This window comes from Tetrao urogallus (assembly GCF_951394365.1).
Source record: "Tetrao urogallus genome assembly, chromosome: 1".
In the NCBI taxonomy this organism is placed as follows: domain Eukaryota; kingdom Metazoa; phylum Chordata; class Aves; order Galliformes; family Phasianidae; genus Tetrao; species Tetrao urogallus.
This window is the reverse complement of record NC_136813.1, coordinates 109,719,874-109,742,927: the sequence shown is the minus strand read 5'-3', so window position 1 is coordinate 109,742,927 and position 23,054 is coordinate 109,719,874. Positions and strand designations below refer to the sequence as shown.

The following is a 23,054-nucleotide window of genomic DNA, read 5'->3' as shown; positions in this document are numbered from 1 at the left end:
GAAAATTAATTTTTACAGTGATTACAGCAAGCACTTCCACCTAAAGACACAAAATACAGTGTGCATTTCTTGGTCTGTTTTCTCTGCAAATGTGAAAAAGAAAGGAAATAAGACTGTATTTAAATGGCAACCAGGCCTTTCTTTCATCACTACATGATGCATGTTGACATTTTTCCCAGCTATAATGTAAATATTTTTACATTTCTGTAATTGAACTGGTTGTGCTGCAGTGGGTATGACACGTTCAAGAAAAACAGCAGGCCTGCTTCCAAGAAAACATGCAGACTAAGTGAATATCTGATCTAATCAAACTAAGGTTTGGTATGTGGAGAAAATGTCTCTAAATGTCAACAAAAACAGAGCAAAACAAAAAGAGGCACTGCAGTACTGCTTAGAATGGGGACTGTTCACATAGCCTCTCCTCAGCCTCATACTTAGGCTATGAATAGGTTCACACTTCTTTTTTAACAGCACAACACAGCAAGTTAGGTAACCATTCCTATCTCTTGTTGATACTTTATATTAGCCTACAGACATTTGTTCCCCCTTTTCATTCATCAGGAGAGGCAACTTTTTGCCTGTTTCTCAGAAGATGCAGGTTAATTTTTGTTTCATGTGTCTCATTCAATTTGCATTTATTATTTCCCAAAACTGTGGAAAGAGCAAGAAAGAATGGAGGCTGAACCTAGCAATCATTTCTAGAGGAACAAGAAAGGATTAATTTGGGAAAGAGAATTTGTGACAGTCATTATTATACCTCTGCACTCAAATCTGTCATGAAAGGCACATAGAGCAACATCTGAAAACATCCCACTTATATTCTAAAGCGAATGGCTAATCATCAAGTCTTGCTCTCCAGAGTTCCTACTTTTAACTGTTCTATTCTCTTGTAAAGTAACACAGTCAAATCTGGTTGGCCATAGTAGTGGAGTACCAGTGACGCTGCAAATCAAAATTTTCTTTTATGTCAGAGGTAAAAATGAAAGTCATTTTCTGACAGTACAGAGGAACCATAAATTCCTCTCAAATGTTCAAATCTGGTCAGCTTGTGTTGATACATGGAAGATGATGGAAGAATTACGAGTGGTCTTCTTACACGTTTACCCATCTAGGTACTCATTCATGCCTGCCTCACAAAGTGTTTACTCTCAATACAATAACCTATTACAAATGAGAAAAAATAAACAGATGTTTTTAAACAGAGAGAACTTGGTGACCTTATGGTGGATACTACAGATCATATGTGGCAGAGTTCTGCTGATCTACTAGAATGATGTAAGCATTCTGGCTTATGTCTGGCTTGCTGATTCACTAATCAAAAACATCCATAAGGCACAAAAGATGTCTCCGTTGTGTGTATGTAAATTAATAATAAAGAGTTCTGTTACATTGCTAGAACTTCTTGATTTGTTCTTACCAGAAGGGTTGAAAAGTTTTTCTTATCTACAGTAAACAGAAATGTTAGAAATGAAGGGAAGATATGGTCATATTTCTTAAGTATCTTTTTGTGTCATCAGAGTCTCCAGTGATATAGCTGAGAAAATGTTGTTCTAATCTATTAGCATTTTCTTACATGTACTTGACAGACAGTAGCATGACACAAAAGCTCCTCTCAAATAACAGTATTTTCTTAAATTGCATAAAACCACAGAAATACTGTAGTCTGATAAAATAGATGAAAAATCAAACCAACCAGTAACAGTATCATTGTCTGGTTTTTCCCAATCCAATATGACGAAAGTTGGACAGCCCTCAACAGTCACAACTGTGAGGTTGGTTGGAGGATTCTGTGGAGGACGAGTAGGTTCTTCTTTGATGCCAGCCTCTTCTTGAGGGAAATGTTCAAGAGAGCTTGTGATAGAGCAAGGCACATCATCATCTTTCTTCATATATTTGACATGTGGTGCTAAAAGCAATAAGAAAAGGTTATTATTCCATACAAAGTACAAACACTGATGTTTTAGTAAAACATCAATGCAATTCCACCCAGTATGCAACTTCCAGTTCAGGGACTGTAGCAAAAACATGCACAAGTCAAAACCCATTTTTTGACTTCAAGAATTAAAAACTATATATTCAATACTCTCTCTAAGCTGCTCTGACTTATTTATTTATTTTTAAAATTTTCTTATTTATTTGGTTGTTTTAGATATGGGATCTGCACTCACTTCACTCTCTTCCCATGGTCACTGCTGATGAAAAGTTACTTTACAGGCACTTATGAGTAATACATGTTGTTAAACAATTTGAAATAATTAAATTTTGTTGTGAAGAGCACAACGGGTTGTACTCTTTCTACAGCAAAGTGACACCACAATTTCAATTGCAAATTTTGAGTGCTATGATAATACAAAGACGTAATGCCCGCTAGTCCACCAGCAAGAGTGATGTTTAGTTGAGAGTAATTCAGTCATTAACTTGCAGCTTCTAGAAAATGCTAGAATCTCAAACATTTTCAGCAGTACAGGACCAAACCTTGGAGAAAACCTGAGGCAAATGTCTTGCATTCTGCACGAAAATTTGTAAAAGAAAATTACTGAAATTTATAATTAAAAACTCATTAGCTCTAAAATTCAAATTTGCTAGACTGCAAAGTAGGAGGCTGTAATATGGAAGAAAACAGAATAGATGTAAAATGTAGCCAAGAACAGGCTGGTGATCCTGATTCTCCATAGAGCCCTTTCATCTGACTGAGGTGCAAAAGAATCGAATGAAGTTCTGGCCCTCAATAATCAAACAAGAAAATTTTGATTAAAGACAGTTTCCAAATATTTCCCCAAATTGAAATAACATAGCTTTTAAAATCCTACCTAGGTACCTTGGTTTGCCTGAAGAGTCTGTTTCTGACGTAGGGCTTGAACTGAAGACAGTTGCATCAACTGTAAGGAGACACAGTTATGACTCAGTTTGCAATAAATATTGTTTCAATGTTAGAACTCTAGAATTTCACAGTTCTTCTGGCATTTTAAATCATTACTGGAAGTGTTCCTCCACTTGTAGCTTACTCCTACATGATTTTATAAAAGATTAATTCACAACAGATCATTATGTTTATCCTATTGCATTCTTTTTTTTTCTGATCTAGATAGTAACATATTGATCTTAGGTAGTAGGATACCACAACCACCTTGAGTGTTTGCCACTGTCAAGTTAACAATTTTAATTTATATCCTATACAAAATGAAATGTTCAGTAAAAGAGGTGTCTTATTTACTTCTCTCACAGACTAAAAGTAGACCCTGAATAGTACTGAAGTCCTGCTTAGCATGTATTGATTTCGACCAAGATAGAAGGGTCATCATGTTCTCCTTTCACAAAGGTGTATATTAGAAGATACTGATATTGAATTCAGCCAATTTACCAAAGACAAAGTGGCAAAACAGAAATCAGAATCATCCCAGATAGAGTACTTCTTATATTAAATATGTGGTGGATCAGTGTATTCAAGAAAAGGAAACAAGAAAAAAAGAGGAAACATAAGTGCATTTTAGAAAACAAACAAACAAACAAACAAACAAACAGTTCAGAACTGTCTGTGTTATACTCACCATAATACTCTGGAGTTGCAAAAGCTGTTGGTGTCTTATATGGCACTCCTGTCTTCACGGGTATTGTTGGTCCAGCTGGTTTAGCTATGGTGACAGAAGGAGGAGCTTATGGCAAAAAGGCATTCACTATTCAGAAAATCAAAAAGCTACTTCATTCTCACCAGAATTCCGTTTTCTGATGACTACTTCATAAAATATGTGGGTAAATACTTTCATTAAAACTACTTCCCTCAAAACTTACTCAATAGCTTCCAGTTGGATTTTAAAAGTCTGAGTTGTCCATATTGGCAATATAACTTACCCTTGAAATCTAGTAATAAAATTCTTTGTTATTTGGAGACTGTCTTTAAGAACTTCAGTTAGCTAGAACATGACCTGGCTATAAAGCACTGGTAAAAGTCATAAAATAACCAACATTAACATTCCGTTTCTTGAATAAAAGAGCACATTTCTTTACAAGACAAAAGAGCTAAGTCAGTAACTGATATTCAGAAACCTACCAGACAATTGTGTCTATGAAATCTCACCTTCAAAAATCCACAAACTACATAATGTAGTCACCTTCACTGGCAGTACAACACATAACATGATGACTGAAGGCAGAATGTTGGTGAATTAAGTTCAAAAAATGAAGGTAGTATAAAAGTGGACAGTGGAAATTTTAGATTCTTACTTCTCACTTCAGTCCAGTTCCACAAATGCTTTGGAACTTTCCTTTTTTTTTTTTTTTTTTTTTTTTTTTTTTTTTTTTTTTTTACATAGCTAAGAGACTTTTAATGCCTGCATATAGACTTTCTCATAACATTAATCTAGTGGATGAGTGAGAAAGATACAAGTAAGGAATTAATCACAGCATTAATAAGGAGAAACAGAAGAAAATTATGACAGGAAAAATCCAAGAGGAACACTGAAGCAAAATTTTCCTGTTAATGATGTGGAACAACCTCTCTAGAGAACTGAAAGAAACTTACACGATGTTTAAAACTAAGCTGAATAAACACTATGAAACAAAGAAAAAGGAAAATCTACTACTGGCCCTACAAGGAAGGTCCAGGTCATCTAACCAATTTATTCTGTCTTGAATGTCTAGGAAGACATGACAACAGATGACTACTCCATAACCTGGCCACTAGTGTATGGAAATAAAAAAGGTGGAATTCCAAAATGCTGTTAGATGAATTAGAGATTTAATGGAGAATATAAGAACAGATCCCATTACAAGCAAATGAAAATGCATCAAGGCAAATTTTTTTGTGTGCTACATATTAAGACTGACAAGGTCTAATGCTCTGTTTTAGCTATTACTAAGAAAATACCACCAGTCAACAGGAAGTGCAGACAACATTTCTTAGCTCTGCTGTTGTGCAGATACACAGCTTGTTTCAACCATCTTTGAGATCTTTACTTCTAAATTGCTGCACAAAATATTAAAGATTTATTTAGGTCCTGCCAGTATGAAGATCTTCTACTGGGGTAAGCTTTCTCACAACGATATCCGCAGAGATGGATCAGCTTAGATTTTGTAGCAAAGGACATAGAAGTCAAAAGAGTCTTCCTTGACAGACCCAAACAGAAAGGTGGTCTTTGCTTTCATGAAAATGGAGAAAAAAATTCATAACTTTCTTGCCTTAATAACACACAAATTCCCCAAATGAAATAAAACAAAACAAATAAAGTGAAATGATTAATAAAGCAGAACCGAGACGTTCATATTTCCAGTGAAATAAAAAGAGTAATATGAGGAGGGGAGTATTATGATACTAAGCAGAGTGAGATGAATTAACATTAACCTATTAACCTTTGGATTCTAATTTCAAATCCAAATACATACGAAGTGATACTGAGTATTAGCGTCAGGATAAACTAAAATAAAACAGGAAATGTAAAAGATTCTGCATGCTCTAACAATGATACTGAGAAGCAAGAACACTGTTACACATAAATGAAGCTAAACTCATTGTACATGTGATAACTTCTATTCCTCTACGTCCCAGATAAGTTAGTTTTGCCTGCCTATTAGCTCAAGCTATATCCAGCGGTTAATGCATGTGCCAGATACACAGGACAGAATTTTTTATAAATTATTAGCTGTGGATATGTATTGAAGCATAATATCTGATATCTCCCATCTGATACATACATTAAATAACTGCAAATGCTATTAGTAGACATGAAATGTTTTTATGGTTGATCTATTTAAAGGATGACTTGTATTATGCTCATTTGATGCTGGTTTGCTCTCACCTCCCTTACTGTGGATGAGTTACATAACAAGGTTAAATATATCTGTTTCTATATAGAAATAATTTATATATTCAGACAAAAGACACAAGGCTCTTTAAGAAAACTGCTTTTTATAGATATCACATTTAACTTAAGAAAGAATTTATACTATAAAATTCTCCTGTACGCAGATAGTGAGTTAAGTAACACATAAAATGTTCATGCTGAAAAGGCTGAGATACCTGGCATGCCTGGTTTACCCGTCACAGTGTTTGGAGGCAGAGGCTTTCTTCGCATTGGTGTAGGCTTGACAGGAGGTATAGGAGGATGCTGAGGTCTAGGTGATGTAGCTCCTGAATGACATAATAGGACACTGTCATTAATTATTTAACCTCCAAGTCAATAAATAGTCAGAAAATACAATAGAAGTCATATTCTGACATCTGAAATACTATTTCACGTTTGATTTAGTAGTAAAAGCAAAGACATGAAGCATGAAAATAAATACAGTTGTATTTTCAGTCTTGAATTCTTTGGAAAGTGTGTGTTATGGTATCTTAAACCAAGCTTACAGCAATAAAATAAAGATCCTCCGGGATTTTGTACAAATGCTTTGAAGGTTCATTTTATGTGTAGTTAGTTAGTCTCATTTCTGCCAACCATTCTTTTTTTGGAAGCCAATGGGATACTTCTTCTCACAGTAAACAGTATCTGAGTGTAGTTGGAAACTTCTTCAGTGCCCTACTCACAGAATTCATTACTTCTGTACTTTCTAACTGATATAACCAGTCCCCCTCACATTGAAGTGTAAGATGTAGCAAAGGTGAATTATTATTAGAGATATGTTATCCAATACTACTTTAATGTAAAAAAATGAAAAAATCTCTGTATGGATTGACATGTGTAAAGACTGGTATTCTGCTAGAGATGTCTGAAGCAGCCACGTAGGCTGAAGCAACCAAACTCTGATATAACATATCACATATAACATATAATGTTTTTGCATATCTTCAGTTAAAATATTCTGAATGTTTGGAAAATGCAATTGTCTCTCTTTCAAGAGAGTTAAAACTGATAAGACTGGGAGAGCACATGTAAAGAAACTCAAGCTATTTCACTCCACCTTGGTATTTTGCAACATCCCTCACATTCTGATTTTCCTAACTATCCTAACATCCAACAAAGCCTTCTTATCAGTGGGAATGCATTTTGATTATCTATTCTCCCTTGCTATCTAGACTATATAAGAATGAAAATAATCAGCGCTTACAGTACTGTGGCTCTTTGACCAAATGGGTGAAACAAACAGCGATGATGGTAATTTATAGTTGCAAACATGTGCCACAGAATAAGAAGAGGCCACAAAATATTCTTATTTTTATCTCTTACAACCATCCTGAAGTAAGAAGTATATGCATGAATATGACGATTAAGAATTTCTCTTCTTCAGCGGAGGTGTTTTTATGTAAGAAAGATAATGTCTTGATTTTTCATAGCTATTAGAAATCTCTGTATCTTTTTTTTTCAGTTAATCTTACCAGAGAATGGCTTCTCCCAGGTGTCAATATATTCCAAAGGTTTTTTTACATCCATGCCAATATGTCTGGCAATATCCTCAGGTGTATATATGTCATCTGTGAAGGGAAAGGGAGTAAACTATTTTCTACAGGGCAGTACTGACTTATGAAACAATTCTACATTGTATAGGTTCAAACTCTCACCAACATGAAGTGCAAAATTGGTATTTTTAGTGATACCTTTGTTATATCTATTTTATTTTCCTATTCAAGTAAGTAGAAAGTAGTCTTGATCTAGAGGGTCTACACTTTAATTCTAAGTATTCATTGATGAAGGTATATTTAGAAATAGAGAATAAGATTAAGGGAAAACTGATGATGTAAACCAAAATTATAAGTGCAAAGATGAGTACAAGGAACATTTCAGATTTTCAGCACAGAGGATGTCTGTTGATTCTTGTAAATGATGAAATTCTTCTTTTCCTCAAAAATAATGTCTTTGGTTGTTGTCTATATTGAATAACCAGAGGAATTCAGAAAACAAACAATCTATACTTGGAGTACTGGAGACAAAGTGTCTATAAAATTCAGTTTATATACGGAAGAATGTCCTACTTAAAAGGAATATTAACGCTTTAAAAATATAAATAAATTAAATGACATTAAAAAGATCAATGCAACTTCTAGTACAGATCAACTGTTTCACATGCTGACATTCATAGGATAACCTTTATCCATTCGTAGGATAAAGTAAATAAGTGTATTTACTTTATGAAAATCTCTTAATATGGTAGACTGAGAAGATCACACATTGTGATCATCACGTTTGTGAAAAATTCACCCTTTCTCATGACATGAGAGAAAACCTTGAAATCTAAAAGGAAAATAAATAAGAGATTAATGATCAAATTGGATAGCCTATTTCCATGTGATCTAAACATTTCGACAAAGGTTTTCATATTTTTATAATCCAGTCTTCAACTTGTTACTGACTACATTGGTATTTCAACATATGAAGAACCTATTTTTTTAAAATATATTTTACTGTTTCACTATTGATGCTAAGTATATCTTAGAAATCCACAGTAAAAATGGAATTGGATGGAAAGTATGCACTCTAAAAATATGACTGAGTCTCAGTATTCCTCACAGAGTAAAGAAGCAGTATGGAAACATGAAATGATTCCCTACAGGTTAAAATAATGAGACTTGAAGTAAGTTGTATCAAGATGTGGGTCTTCTGATCCCTGTGACTGAAAAATCCTAAATGTATTGTGTGATTTTAATATAACTGCAATTTGTCTTCAGGTAACTAAAGTGGTTAATTATTTAGGTATTCAGGTATACAAAGCACCAGAGCACTAATCAGAGTTTCTTGTGAATGGCATTTGAGGAAGGTGTATGAGAACATCAGTGTTAGCTTTAAAAAGAAAAAGAAATCTTATACAGCATAGGCATCAGACAAAGTATACTAACTTCTTAACTTTATCCCACAATAAATACTTCCAACAAAATGTATCATTACATTGCCTAATCTCACAAAATCACCCAGGCACACAAGTATCTATTACAAGTCTAACTCAGTTCTGCACCTGTGTCTTCAAAAAGCCTGCCTCTATTCTTAACTATATAATTGGGAATCACAATCTGTTCTGAGTTGTATCAGCTAGCAACAAAAAAAATGTTGTAAACATTCCAGATGGCAGAAGAAACATTTAGTTCAGAACCGTGCACTATCATTAGGTTTGTAAAACATGCTCCTTTTGACAAAAATCTCAATTTTGAGTATTTTAATGCTCTTCAAAATCACTGACGTTTGTCTGTTTCCACACAAAGTACCTGCAATGTCCTACAGCTTTCTGTATTTATCATAGCACTTGTGTTAAGCAGGCTATGTTAGCTGCCATAGTATAAGCATTTCAACATTCATCCGAACTTGTAATAGAACTGAGAATAATTTCATTAGATGAATGTGTATCCATGTTTCTTTAAGTTACAATTTTTTAAATTATTATTTTTTAAGCATGCATGGGGTCTGAGACACCTTAAAACTAACTAATGCATCTCTAAAAGCAGGAATGCCATTAGAAGGGAAGAAGTAGAAAAGTGCTGTTGATAAAAAATTAGAGCATATACAATCATAGAATTATTAAGGTTGGAAAAGTCCTCTAAATCATCTAGTCCAACTGTCCACCTAGCACCAATGCTGCCCACTCAACAATGTTCCCCAGTACTGCATCTACATGTTACACCTTAATATTTGAATTCCTGTAGAACTTTGCTATACACTCGCAGTTTCAAAAATAAAAACCAAGGAGAGCATAAAGTTGCTGTCTGTTCTAATGAAAACCAACTGTCTCTCAGAACGGAGGCTAAATGTTGTTGAAACTTTGCTGAATTTTGTCCAGAAGTTTTTAAATGCTAAAAATTAAACCAGATAATGCTTGGGTAAGGTATATTACATACATGGAAGTAAATACAACAATACATGTCTTTAAACTGTAGAGAATTTATTTAAAATGACTTAAAACATGGCAGAAAAATAAAAAGGAATGCTAGTCAAGAAGGTGCAACCCCTGCTCCTTTCCCACAGTCATGTTAACCAGCTGGCATAACAGCTACCTATACAACTAGCCAGGAGAATTAAAGCCTGCCAGGAAACCAACCACAGTCCCGTGCACTTTTGCTGGAAAAAACAAACTCCACAGCTTATCATCTGGGCCCTGCAGCTGCCAAGCACACTTTGCATGGGGTGAATCGTTGACGCTAATGTGTATGCTCAGGAAGAAGAACTGGAGCACTTTCAACATTGATGCCTGATGGAAGTAAAATGCCCTATCTGGTCTTAAAACAACAGAGTAACAAATGTACTCTTCAGAAAAAGAAAATAATGATATAATGTTTAAATGCTTGAAAACTTATTGTTTCTTACAGGCTGGTTAAGGATTCTGAACAGCTTACACCAGAGGTTAAAGAATTCTGATCAGCTAACTACAGAAAATAACATACTGTTTTCATAGTGGAAGAAATATACTTCTCTACTCTCAAAAATAATCAAAACATTAATTTGTATTATAATTTCTCTAACGTCATCTACTGAAAAAAAATAACTTTTTTCTCGGTAAGATTTAGGGTTCAAAGTTAGTCAAATTCTCTTTTTCAAGTCTTTTCAGCAGATTTAAGAGATCATTTACAACACATAATTGCATATTTCTTGGGAGGGTTGTAAAAGATTTCTTTGTAATTGATTTTCTGAACGCTCTGTTGTACAAAATGCTTTTTGTAAGCATGGATAACCTTACATGCTCAGATACTGCATTTGCCACTGTGATGTACTTGCACTACAGAAAGTTTGGGAATTTCACTTATTGATCATCAAGGCTAGAATATAGTAGAGAATGAAAAGAATTTGCTAAAAGCTGCAGCCCTCTTTGGTCATGTCATAATTGTGAAAAATTCATTTTCAGAGTGCAGATCTCTCTGCACTTCTGAGAAGATGTCGTGTTATAAGAAGGTATCAGTGAGTTGCTATGCCAGCAGGACTAGATGTACAAATAAAAAGTTGAGAATATATGTCCACTCCTTCTTAGCCCTTTAGACATCCTGTTTAACTTAAAGGACCCACTTGACAGGATGCAAAATCTAGCTAACAGACCTCCTCATGATGTCTTCACTTAGAGGAAAAGACTTAAATAGCTGAGGAGTGAAAGTGTTGCAAAAGTGTCATTTTTCAGAACTTTAAAAGAAGGTATCAGTTTCCTTGTGAATACTCAGCTTACACAACAAGGTAATGTAGCTTTGTGAGGAGTTCTGACATCATCTACCACAGTGAAAGTAGTTCTTGATGGTAAGTAGCCCTACTGTAAAGACACAGAAATAAAGACTAGTGGGTACTCCAGATGAAGCATTTAAGACAAAAATTGCTTAAAGTAATACTATAGTAATGAATAAAATAAATAAAACTAAAAATAAAAAAAATAAAATAAACTAAAATAGCAGTAAGCACAATAAACAACACTTAAAATAGTTAAATATCTGTTATTATGTTAACACTTCTGGCTTTTTTTTTTTTAATTATTTTTTCTACTTAATCTAAAAATGTCACTACCAGTGGCACTTCTGTATGGAAGAATGAAATTTTTTCACATATTGTCTAACATAACTCTGTATTCATGGCACTCAAGAACAGTACAGAATTATTAAAGTCAGCAATTATATTCTACTGTACTCTAAGGAATTCACATCAAATCAAACGTAATAAAGTATTTTGCAGGGTTCAAGATTATTTCATTAAGTAACATTCCTAATATGTTAAAAAAAAATAGCTCTACCTGTTGTTGGCACAATCCACTTTGGCAAGCCAGGTGCTTTTGTTCTAGCTGGTGCTACTGTGGTTTTACTTGGAGCTGAGAAGAAGTTAAAACAAACAAACAAATCAAAAAGCAAAAAACAGTAAGAAAAAGAAGAAAAAAGAAAAAAGTTTTGTAAGAAGAAGACAAAGTTAAACAGACTTATTTGTGATGGCAACAATTCCATATTAGAGAAGAATAAGTAACAGTTGCTGTTCTGGTATGTATGATTTCTTTTCCTACATTGGAAAGGCTTTACCTGCAAACTGGTTAATTGGAAGAAAAACCTGCCTTTTTCCCAACAATAAGTAAGATTCCTCTAAGAACATATGAATATCATTCATTAAATAATGATTTCTCCATCCCATTAAAAAAAAAGAAAAAGAAAAAGAAAAAAAGAATAAGTAATTATTACCAGGTCTGGCCTGTGATTTATCAGATGGCCTTGGTCTTAAAGAAGTGAGACGTGTTTTATGTCCTGCTAAAAAGAAATAAAGTTCAGTTTAAATACTATGTGCAAAAGCAACATCAATAATGCAGCGTAATTTGCCACAAAAAAATGGTCCATGCACCAAAGTGATATAGCAAAATGGACAAATGAGATTTCTATGAGTTCCGATCCAAAATGCACACTAGTTTCTTTAGTGGTCAGATTACTCCATCATGCAGTCTGACCAGTTACATTCATGTTTAGGTTTAGGAAAAGATATAAAATATTTACAGCCAGTTACCCAACTGTATATGGATACAGAGTTAGCTCTGCAAGGTATCCATGGCCTTAAGACATTAATTAGGTTCTGTAAAAAACAAACAAACAAAAAACCTCAAAATAAAACACCAAACTGAATCTCCCCAAATCAAATATCCAGATCAAAACAAGAAATATTGAAATATTCCTGTGAAGACAAACGAAAGCATTCAGTGCAGACACTATATAGAGCTGTAGAACATAGCAACATCAGCAAGACTAAAATTACAAGCCTTCAACCTTTTCCTACTGCCACCTTTCATTTGTCCGATAGTTTCAACATTTTAGTTATTACAGTATGTATGAGAATCTCACTGAAAGCTAAAAATGTAAGCAGTTGTCACTGTCATTTCATGTCATTTCTTTTCATGCCAAATAATGGACTTGAGTAACTTTGAGGTAAATGTCTTTACATAAATACAGCTAGCTATTTGATATTTGAGTCTAAAAACCATTCTATCAACATCACTTACTCTAGCTTCTTTGAAGTGCCTGAGAAAACATTTCTTGTGGAAAGAATGTATTACTCATTTTTGACAGTTACAGTTGGGAAATTTTTCAAAAATTTAGATCTAGTATTTTGGAAAGAAAAATGTGGAAATCAGTTACATTTGTGTTTGCAAGACTATTGAATGGAGGACCATACACACAAAACTAATAGCACTTAAAAGCCTTTAGGAGTAACAAGAATAAGCCACTAAATCTTAAATCATATTGATTTTACTTAACAGATGTAGGTAGTCAATGCAACACAGAAAATCATAAGAATTACCTGTATACAACCATGGAATTTCAGTAGTGAGAGCAGTTTTGGGTTTGGGTGAAATCTGATACGTTTCATTGGGAACTGAAATAGGAGATTTCATTGCTTATCAACTGGAAATTATTTCTTTTAAACATCAAATCACCACAGGTAGAAGAGAAATTTAAACTGAGTGCAGACGATAAACAAAAAAAGTCAGTGGTAGAAACCTGGCTGATAATCAGGGTTTCATGCAAAGACTTAAAGACTGGGAAGATGTACACAATTAATAAATCAAAAGACAGTGGAAAAGATGAGCAGCTAATGTCTTTTTATATGACTCCTCATGTATGAGAATTTTTATAAGGAATATCAACCAAATGTCAGGAAAGTTCCAGGAAAATTATAAACATCAATATTTTGTACATGCACTAGAGTAAGACTAACAAATGAACAAGGCAGAAATATATTTAAGTTATTTCTGTTGACTAAAGTGTAAGTTTAGTCATATAGAAAAGCAGAGAAAGGAAAGGTATAAACAAAAAATAATCTGACATAATATTTTCATTACCCAAAGTCATTTTGGACCCATCAACAACATGAACTGTTATAAGGTTAATTGATCCCAGGTGTGTTGTCTTTGGAGCTATGAGAAATAAAACATTACTCTGTGAGAAATTAAATCAATGACATTGGATTTACTTAAGTATCTTTCATCTTAAGTGTGTTTCATGAAAATTTATCTACACGTCTGCTAAGACGATTTTTAGTGACAGGAAATAGGCATGCGCTCTGATTAGCCTGGATATATTTTCATGCTGACAGCCAGACACTGCAAGTGTTCTGTTGGGCCTTCAGCTTCAGAGCAGACATCCTAATGGTGGACACTAACTTGTGCTTTCCTAACATATTTATCTTTAAGGCATTCTTTTCTGGTGAAAAGGTGGTGACACACTGAACAGGTTGCCCAAGGAGGCTGTGGATGCCCCATCCCTGGAGGCATTCAAGGCCAGGCTGGATGTGGCTCTGGGCAGCCTAGTCTGCTGGTTGGCAACCCTGCACATAGCAGGGGGTTGAAACCAGATGGTCATTGTGGTCCTTTTCAACCCAGGCCATTCTATGATTCTATGATATGATTCTATGATCCTGACTCAGATATGACAAAATTTTGTCAGCAATATCTAAGTTATTGGATGAAAAGGAGAGACTTGAAAGCAGAAACACTCTGTATGAGTTTTTGCTTCTTTCAGAAATAACAATAGAATACAGAAGCTGGAAAATAACCTACTTATTAGTATAAAGAGTGATGACCAAATAGTGCCACTTGTTTTTATCAACTTTCATGATAACAGTAGCCTCTATTTTGTGTAAAAGTCAGTAAAGTGAACTAAATTTTAGAAGGAAAAAATGTAACTACTTAAGCTGCAATTTCTAAAATTCTTCTATTAAACCAAGCTTTGCAGTGGTGCCAAAATATGATACTGGTTAAATACTATATGATTGGAAATAGGTTCAATTGAGACTTAGAATCTAGCTAATTACAGAGAGTTTTTCAAAATAATCCTTTAGAAAATAAGTCTTTTTGCTGGACTGTTCATTTGATTTTTACAACAAAATATAGGTATTTTCATTTAATTACTGGTGCTTAAATTGTTTCTAGCTACATAGGAACTCTCAGGAAAAAAAAGGGAAATGAAAAAACTATTCATCAACTTACTTACCTAAAAAAAGGTATTATTAGTTGGAGACAGTTGAGAATTACGGATTAAAAAAAATTAAGATTTATGCTGTCACTCCTTCCCTTATTTTCTTTCTGTGTTGTAACTCTTCTACCAAGTTATTTTTATGGAAATAGTTCACACAAAGGGTGATGTTGATATACTACATATGCTTCATTATAACTTTGGATCTCTAAATTTATTGTAATTACTGCACTGATCAGATGACAGGACTTCTATTACCTATCTTTGACTAAAATTCTGTAGCCTGAGTTTCAAGAGCACTTGCAAAAATAAAGCACATTAATTTTCTGTAATAAAGTTCCTAAAAAACTTAGTGAAGCCAGCTACAGTAGTATACTCTCATTCAAATTAATCAAGTTCCTCATATTTTAAATGTCTTCTATCCACCAATTAAAAAAATAAACCTTTAGAAAATACATCTTTACTTGTGTGTCCCAAGTATTTTATGCCCTTTTGGGGCATTATTTTTGATGTAATCTATTGATGTACTACGAGCCAAACAATGATGCTAATTTATCTCTAAATATTGTGCATGCCATATCACTGCAGTAAGGAATTGCGGCAAAAATTGTAACTCAGATAGTACAACAGTAACACTTTGAAAGTTAAAAACTTTTAATTACCAGGTTTAGTCTGTGGTACTTCTGTCTCAACAGATGATTTAGGTTTGAAAGGAAGGAGCGTTGTTTCTTTTGGAGCTGAAAAAAAGGAAAAATATTATTACTGTATTCTTTAGGAGTCACAATTCAACACCGTATTTCGCCCACCAACAATACACGCCTCAAACGCCTGAAAAAAAAGACAATAACAATTTCATGGTTTCCTGGAATCTGAAACAAGATGGCTATTCAAAATCCAGAAAAAATCTAGATTTGAGCTGTAGAGTATGTTGAGTCAATGGCTAAAATTCTTGCTCTAAAAAAATAAATAAATTAGACCATGGAATTTAATTGAGCAATTGATAAAGGCTTCTGACTAGGATAGAAGTGACGTTCATCTGTATCCAGAAATGTGTATGCGTAAGCAGAATGAAGGACAGTAGCATGATGTTTCATAAAATACACACAAGAGCACATTCTCTAGAAATTTCTCAATTCAGAAATTGTAAATATCTGCATCTTAAAATTAAAGAAATTTATTTACCCATTGTTGCCCTTGACTGCTCAGTGGCGGTGGAAGTTTTTGTGATAATTGTTTGTGGGGTTGTTTGATGTACTGCTGTTAAGGGAGAAAACGTGGAGATGCTTAAAATATTAAAAATATTTATATATTTTTATATTAAAATATTAAAATGTTGAACTGTAATGGAAATAAATTACATTTCACTATCTGTAAAACTTGAAAAACATCCCAAACTTAAAAGTAACAGAATATCTTAAATATCAACTGTTCGCAGTATCTTTCCAGTAAGTTCTCCTGTAATACTGATTTTTTAACAAAAACAGGAAGAGACAAGGGCTACCCTAACTATTTTGCGAGTACTTCATTTCAGTATAACACATCCTTTGCTGAATGTATAAGCATATTTCAAAGGAGTAATATAGAATTTTGTGGGGGAAAAATGTGCTTACAAAAAGCCTCTCTAGTTGTAAGAGAAAACTGTATTTAAGCCACTGAAATTTGTCAGCGCTCCAATTACTACATTTCAGTCATCACTTGTTGAGTGTAATAGAAAGCAGGAAAAATGTCTCCAATGCTAGACTATACATACTAATATTATCTGCAGCGTAACTTGGACTTGTAGTTTTGACATTTTGAATTGACTGACCTAATGGCAATGCATTTGATTAAGCACAAAAACAAGTATGAATATTTGTGATTAAAAAAAAAAAAGCATGAAAACTCAGGCTACGGAGAAAGAATGGTTAAATACAAACAACAACAACAACAAAATTACAAGAATGACTTCATTACCAGGTCTGGTGTATGGCACTCTTGGTTTTTCAGATGTTTTTGGTTTGGTATGGATGAATGGTTTTTCAGTTGCAGCTGAAATTAAAAAAAAAAAGCAACAAAAACACCCCAAATAATAAATCAAATATTTTTAAACAAACAAACAAACAAACAAACCAAACAAAAAAACCCACCATGAAACAAACCAACCTGCCCCCCCCCCCCCCAACCCCCATTTTCAGAGTGCATAAGGAACATCCTAGAACACAAGGAAGTGTAAGTCTAAAGCTGAAAATCTATCAGTTGGAATTTCTGCAAAGAAATGAAACGGCCACTCGTACAAACAGACTTCCCAATAATTAAATGTGTATTTGTTACTTTGGATACATCAGTGAAGAATACAGTCACATCAGCATTCAGTAAATAAATAGGACAAAAACACACATTAGTAGTGTACTTCCCTGTGCAATGTACAGAAGTACCTGAGAATAGTACCTATTTTTCATTAGCCCTTTGTGTCAAACTTGATTTGTAAATTAACTTCCTTGTTTTCACCTGATTGCTCTCTACAGCTTCCCAAGGAGGGGAAGTGGAGATGGAGGCATCTTTTGTCCTTAGTATCCAGTGTGGGAATAGCTCAAAGCTGCATGAGAGGAGTTCAGATCAGATTTAAGGAAAATGTCCTTGCTGAGAAGGTAGTCAGACACTGGAACAAGCTTCTTAGAGGGGGTGATTGATGCCTCCTGTCTGTTCATGCTCATTAGGCATTTGGATAAAATACCCTTCATAATACATGCTCTAACTTTTTGTTAGCCCTGAAGCAATGGGGAGTTGGAATCAATAATCTGTATAGATCCCTTCCAACAGGAACTTTTCTATTCTTATAATTCTTGTCATTGAATGATCACTTAATGCAAAAGGTATTTTAGCACTTAGAGCAAACATTTGAAAGTCCATTATCCACAGCAATATGAGAGGTCCTCAGAAAAAAAACCTACCTTACTCTTTACATTCTTCACGCGTATTCTGCATATAGATTGTATCATGTGTCCCCAGAAGTGTATAAAAAAACACATAAACTTTATAAAAATATGTAAAGATATAAAATGAACTCTAATCTAAGTATCAATGTATAGGGGGAATATATATTAAAATTTGAACGTGATGAAAAGAATTTTTGAATTCCTTTTCATCAAAGTGGAAAATTTCGAAGATTATTGAATGGCTGTTAGTACTTCAATAATGATGCCACTTCACTCTCAGAAAATCTTGGTCAACATCTTCTCTGAAAGTGGGGACACAGAACTCATTATTAGCAATAATTACTGAATCAATACTCCTACTGCCCAATCCTGCTTTGATTAATTCACCCTTATTTAGTCCACATCTGGCAAGTAAGAAAAAATAATTATGAGGACAATGCATTAATATATTAAATATATGGCTTAAATATATTTAAGAAAGTTTTCCCAACAGAGATGACTAGAAGGTAAAAGAGAAGATGGTTTTAAGAACTGGTGCTTGACTTGTCACGCAGTCACGTAGCTGGTACAATTTGGTGCAGGTTGTGCTATAGTTGACACTTAAAATTTTCTTGCAGTTTTCTCTGTAAAATTAGATAATGAGGAGTAAAGCAGAGCAATGTTTTAGGATAACAGCATCATACCTCAGATGCAGAAAAGTCAGGAATCACTATCTGTTCTTTAAATAAAGCCCCTTTTACAGGAGAATATGTAACAACTGAGGGAATTATATCCTCCTGATCGGAATGGCTAGAAGATGAGGAAAAGAACCTTCAAAAGCAAATTTTAAATTAATTCATGTGTTACTGCTGCTATCAATACCATAGCACAACCATTTATCCAGCAAAAATGGAAAACAGAGTAATTATTTATGAAATACACAATTACCCAGTGTTGGTTTTATTCTTTGAGGCATTTGAGGAATCATAGTAGAATCAGGTTCACGGAAGGATGGAATGATTCCTGTTGGAAAAAATTTGGACAAATGCTCAGAATAATGAAGATATTTTCTCTTCCTCCCTCTACCTCTTTAAAAGCAACTCTCAGTAGTACACTATATACAGCAGGAAAGGTGTGTTCTACAACAGTAACTGACATATCCTCTCAGAGATTTTTGGTTATGAAGAGTTCCATTTTTGTTTTTGTTTTGCAACCCTCCAGTGAAAGCAGTGATGATCTTACATAAGCTAGCCAGATTTATGTTGAAAAATGTCCCAAATGGAGTAAAACAGATGGGAAGTCTTAGCCTCATCTGGATAAAAACGCTTATATATAAAGGGAAAGCACTGCAACAGCATGAAAAGGCTTCTGTCAAAAGAGCTTAAAATATATAATGCAAATAACTGAAATGTTGCTGAGATGCAAGCTGTTAATAACTTTGTATCATTCTTTACAATATATGGGTCATTATTATTTCTTCTGGTAACGTCCACATAATACCAATTAAAAAAAAAAAATCAACCTGGGAACTGTTGTTGTTTCCAACAGTTGTATGAGTTGTCCACAGTACTGCAGATGTTTCTTAAGTTAGAATACTACAAAGCAGCAAATGTACTGCTGAGAAATCTTACACCAGCACCCTTCCCAAAAGCCAGTGTTCAGTTTTTGACCACAGCTTGATAAAAGAGAAGATAATTTACCAGGCTTGCGTTGTGAAGCATCTGGAATGGGAGCTGGTTTAGGTTTAAAGGAAGTTTGTTGTGTTTCTTTAGGAGCTGAAAGAAAAGACCAGTTTTAAGCACGTGTGCTCTTTAGAAATCAATACCTGCAAGGAAAAACAACGTCTTTGCATGAATTATTGAAAAATTTAGAGATGAGACATGCTGAAACTTAAAGGGAAAAAGACAACGATGAATGAAAATGAACGTGGAAAAGTGATCAAGTAAGAAAAGTCTCATCTGGAGCCAAGGAAAAAAATCTGTAAAGAACACAGACAGCCATAGCTGAGATGTTTCCATTTGTATTACAAAGCTGACAACTGCGATAGCCACAGAATGAAACTGCAATGTGTGGAAGAGAGAGAATATACACAGCTAGGAATCTTTGAATATCTGGAACAGACTAGTGTTATGTAACCAAATCAAAACTACAAACAAATAATGTAAAAAACAGAATAATAATTTGTAATCTTTGGTCAATGAACAGCAGGGGAAAAAAAAATAATAGCAAACAGCCCAAAGTTGCCTACTTGTCTTTGGTTGCTCAGCTGTAAATGTAATATGTGCCAGCACCTCATAAAAACAAGAACGTACACAGTTAGCAGAAAATACAATTAAAAGGGTAAAAATACTCCCTTTAACCAATTTATTCTTAAGTTGGAAAAAATAATAGTGAATATATATTCCCTATAAAGGAAGTTTCAACTGATATCTTCAGAACCATTATATGTTAAAGAGGAGATTTGGTAGTTCACTGACATATCAATCCCTACCAGGTATATTTTTAAGGATTTAGTTCCATTATGAGGACACCTGATCAGAAAAGAAGACTGGGGAGATTTCTTCCAAGTACACTCTTAAAAGGGCTGTATGTTGTTTAACCTTCTATACAAATTATTCATCAATGACAACTGTCATGTGATTGAAAAGCATATATATACAACTCATCAAAACTCAAGAATTAAATGTTTAAATCAGGTCTCTCTTTCTTTAAGCATGTATTTAATGCTCATTAGAAAATCTATATATTTGCAATATTAAGAGATGTTAATCAACACTTGACACTGAGAAAAGACAACCTAAAGAATGTCTGAACATTTAAGTACGACAAAACATGTATCTATTTACCAGGTTTTGTGTGTGGTAAATCTGGAATTGGTGATGTTCTAGGCTTGGCAGTGACTCGTCGACTTTCTTTTGGACCTGTGAAGATGAGCTAAGTTTTGAACACAGTAATGAAGACAAAGACAAATCATAAGTCTACCTGACATTCCTTACAGGACATTAATTTTCTGCAAAAAAAAAATTTTTTAGGAAGTATTTTTTCCATTTGCTAGTAACCACAGAAACCTCTTGCCAACGAAGTAAGTGTTAGTGCTGAGATTACAGACAAAGTGACTGTTACAGTGCACTCTTGGATTAACCCTCCACTCATCCCAGTTTTCTCAAACAGATCTTTTCACAGAGTAAACTGTTGTAGTTCTAACAATTTTCCTAGCTGCACTTCAATATTCCAAAAATCTGTTGCTTGCTTAGATCAATCTTACATTAAAAAACATCAAGCAGTCAAAGTAGAAACATGGAAAATTACCACTAACTTTCCAATGGACAGAGATAACCCCAAAGTTAAGATTGGGGAACAAGAAAGCACTCTAATTTTGTTTCTGTAAATGAGAAAATACAAGTACGTCTTTCATATCTTAAGGAAATTGAGACCCAAGTTCTCCAACTTCCAGGGGCTTTATATGAGAGTGTTTAACCCCCACACTCCAACCCTTATACAAATTACTGATACACACAGATATACATCTTGCTTTATGACAGCTTTATAGCAACACTTCATTACAACCATAAAGCATACCTTATTCAATAAAGATTTGTGTATTTTTGAAAAATCCCTATATTTTGTCAATTTTCAAACTGCAAAAACTTTCATACGCTAAAATGCAAAATACTGAGAAGCTTACTTGCTCTGGTCGGAGGAACACGTGGACTGGGAGATGTTTTGGGTTTGGAAGGCCCATAACGTGTCTCTCTAGGAACTGAAAGAAACTGGGTTACACCATGTTAACATTTTCAGAGGCATCATTGTTCACTGCAATCCATAGCAGTCAATACAAATGCAGCAAAGATTTGAATCAATGATACTTGTACGGAAACAGTGTAAAAGAGGTGGAGGGGTTTGTTTTGGAACAAAATCATGCTGCAGAGAAAATACTTCTCTATGACATATCATTAGGAAGGCATGTGACAGAATTATTGTTTCTATTTAGAAGGTAAACTACTAAATAGAAGAAGTTTCAAATACAAAGACACCACTGTGCTGTAATGAAATTGTACCAGAATAATTCTCAGTACTACATTCAAGCAAATAAAAATGCCTTAGCCAATTGGCTCTGCCTCATATATCCCAAAGATCACTGAAGTGATTTTGTTTTGACAGTGGAATTCATAATTAAGAGAAACAGAATTATTTTTTAGAATAATTAGATCCGTGAATGACTGAATTTATAAAATCTGGAGGAGATGGAGAGGAAAGAAAGAAAACTGACAGCAGGCAGCTTTGCTCACTCAATTTCATGTGTCTAACTAGAACAGTGTCACCTTTACAGTATAACTGTGTTATACTGTAGTTAGGATCCTGCTCTGATCTGTCCTCAGACCTTTTTAAATGCCAAAAGAAATTACCCTATCTTATGTGCTTAAAAACTTGATCGGCATTAGGACCCTTTTTGAATTCCTTGAAGAAAAAATGAAAAGAGGTAGAGAATCTTGACTGTTAAATTATTCAATCTATTATTAAATTAATTTATTAAAATTATTTGCAGGTATACTTATAACGATCTGTGTTGTAAAAGAAAAACAAGGTGATATGCAAATAAGAATGTATCATTACCTGATGTTGACTTTGGTTTTTCAGTTCTAAACGTAATTGGTTCCAGAGCTGCATTAGAAACCAACAAAATAACTCTTAGTAAGAACAATCAAAACATTGCAGGCAGCACTTCCACAATGATCATATCATCCCTCCTATGGTTAGTGAGAGATGGCCTCTTCTCCTTGAAACTCAATACTCAAAGTATTATGCATCTCAAAAATTGCCTTCAGGGCGATAGCTCTAATACAGATTTGAGCTCTGAATATATATCTGTAAATTTTGTAATAAGCCACCAAGAAATTGTGGGTGGTATTCCATTTTAAACTTTGCACTCTTTTCTTGCTTATTTTTATTTTTTAATTCAAACAATGGGTGCAGACTTAGCAGGGCAAAAAGGAATCTTAGTCCTCATCATTCTGTCCATTTTCCCAGCAGCACCACCTAATGCTGTGAATACCTTGGATACTTGCACTAGTTCTGGCTGGGAAGGAGTTTATTTTCTTCATAGCAGTCCCTGAGGTGCTCTGTTTTAAATCTGTGACTAAGCCAGTCTTAATAACAAACCAGTGTTTTAGCAGATCCTGTTTTTCACACAGTCACCAGACAAGTAGGCTGAAGTTAGGCAACAGGCTGGGAGGGGACACAGCTTTGACAGTTGAACCAAATTGACCAAAGGACTGTTTCATGTCATCTAACATCACGGTCAGCAATGAAATTGGTGGGTAATTTTTTCG

General features: G+C 34.3%; 1 protein-coding gene across 1 annotated transcript in view; it reads right to left on the bottom strand.

The window, feature by feature from the left end:
• The window catches only part of ABI3BP (ABI family member 3 binding protein), a gene marked incomplete at both ends in the record, with an annotated part of 128,690 nt that overhangs the window by 21,107 nt on the left and 84,529 nt on the right, over positions 1-23,054 (bottom strand). Inside the window, 17 exons of the mRNA XM_079548626.1 lie at positions 1,694-1,906; positions 2,811-2,879; positions 3,549-3,632; positions 6,014-6,124; positions 7,310-7,405; positions 11,620-11,694; positions 12,053-12,118; positions 13,158-13,232; positions 13,699-13,773; positions 15,493-15,567; positions 16,013-16,087; positions 16,784-16,858; positions 18,673-18,747; positions 19,425-19,499; positions 20,571-20,645; positions 21,410-21,484; positions 22,339-22,386. Coding sequence (XP_079404752.1) covers positions 1,694-1,906; positions 2,811-2,879; positions 3,549-3,632; positions 6,014-6,124; positions 7,310-7,405; positions 11,620-11,694; positions 12,053-12,118; positions 13,158-13,232; positions 13,699-13,773; positions 15,493-15,567; positions 16,013-16,087; positions 16,784-16,858; positions 18,673-18,747; positions 19,425-19,499; positions 20,571-20,645; positions 21,410-21,484; positions 22,339-22,386 — 1,437 coding nt within the window. The remainder of the gene's footprint in view (positions 1-1,693; positions 1,907-2,810; positions 2,880-3,548; positions 3,633-6,013; positions 6,125-7,309; positions 7,406-11,619; positions 11,695-12,052; positions 12,119-13,157; positions 13,233-13,698; positions 13,774-15,492; positions 15,568-16,012; positions 16,088-16,783; positions 16,859-18,672; positions 18,748-19,424; positions 19,500-20,570; positions 20,646-21,409; positions 21,485-22,338; positions 22,387-23,054) is intronic.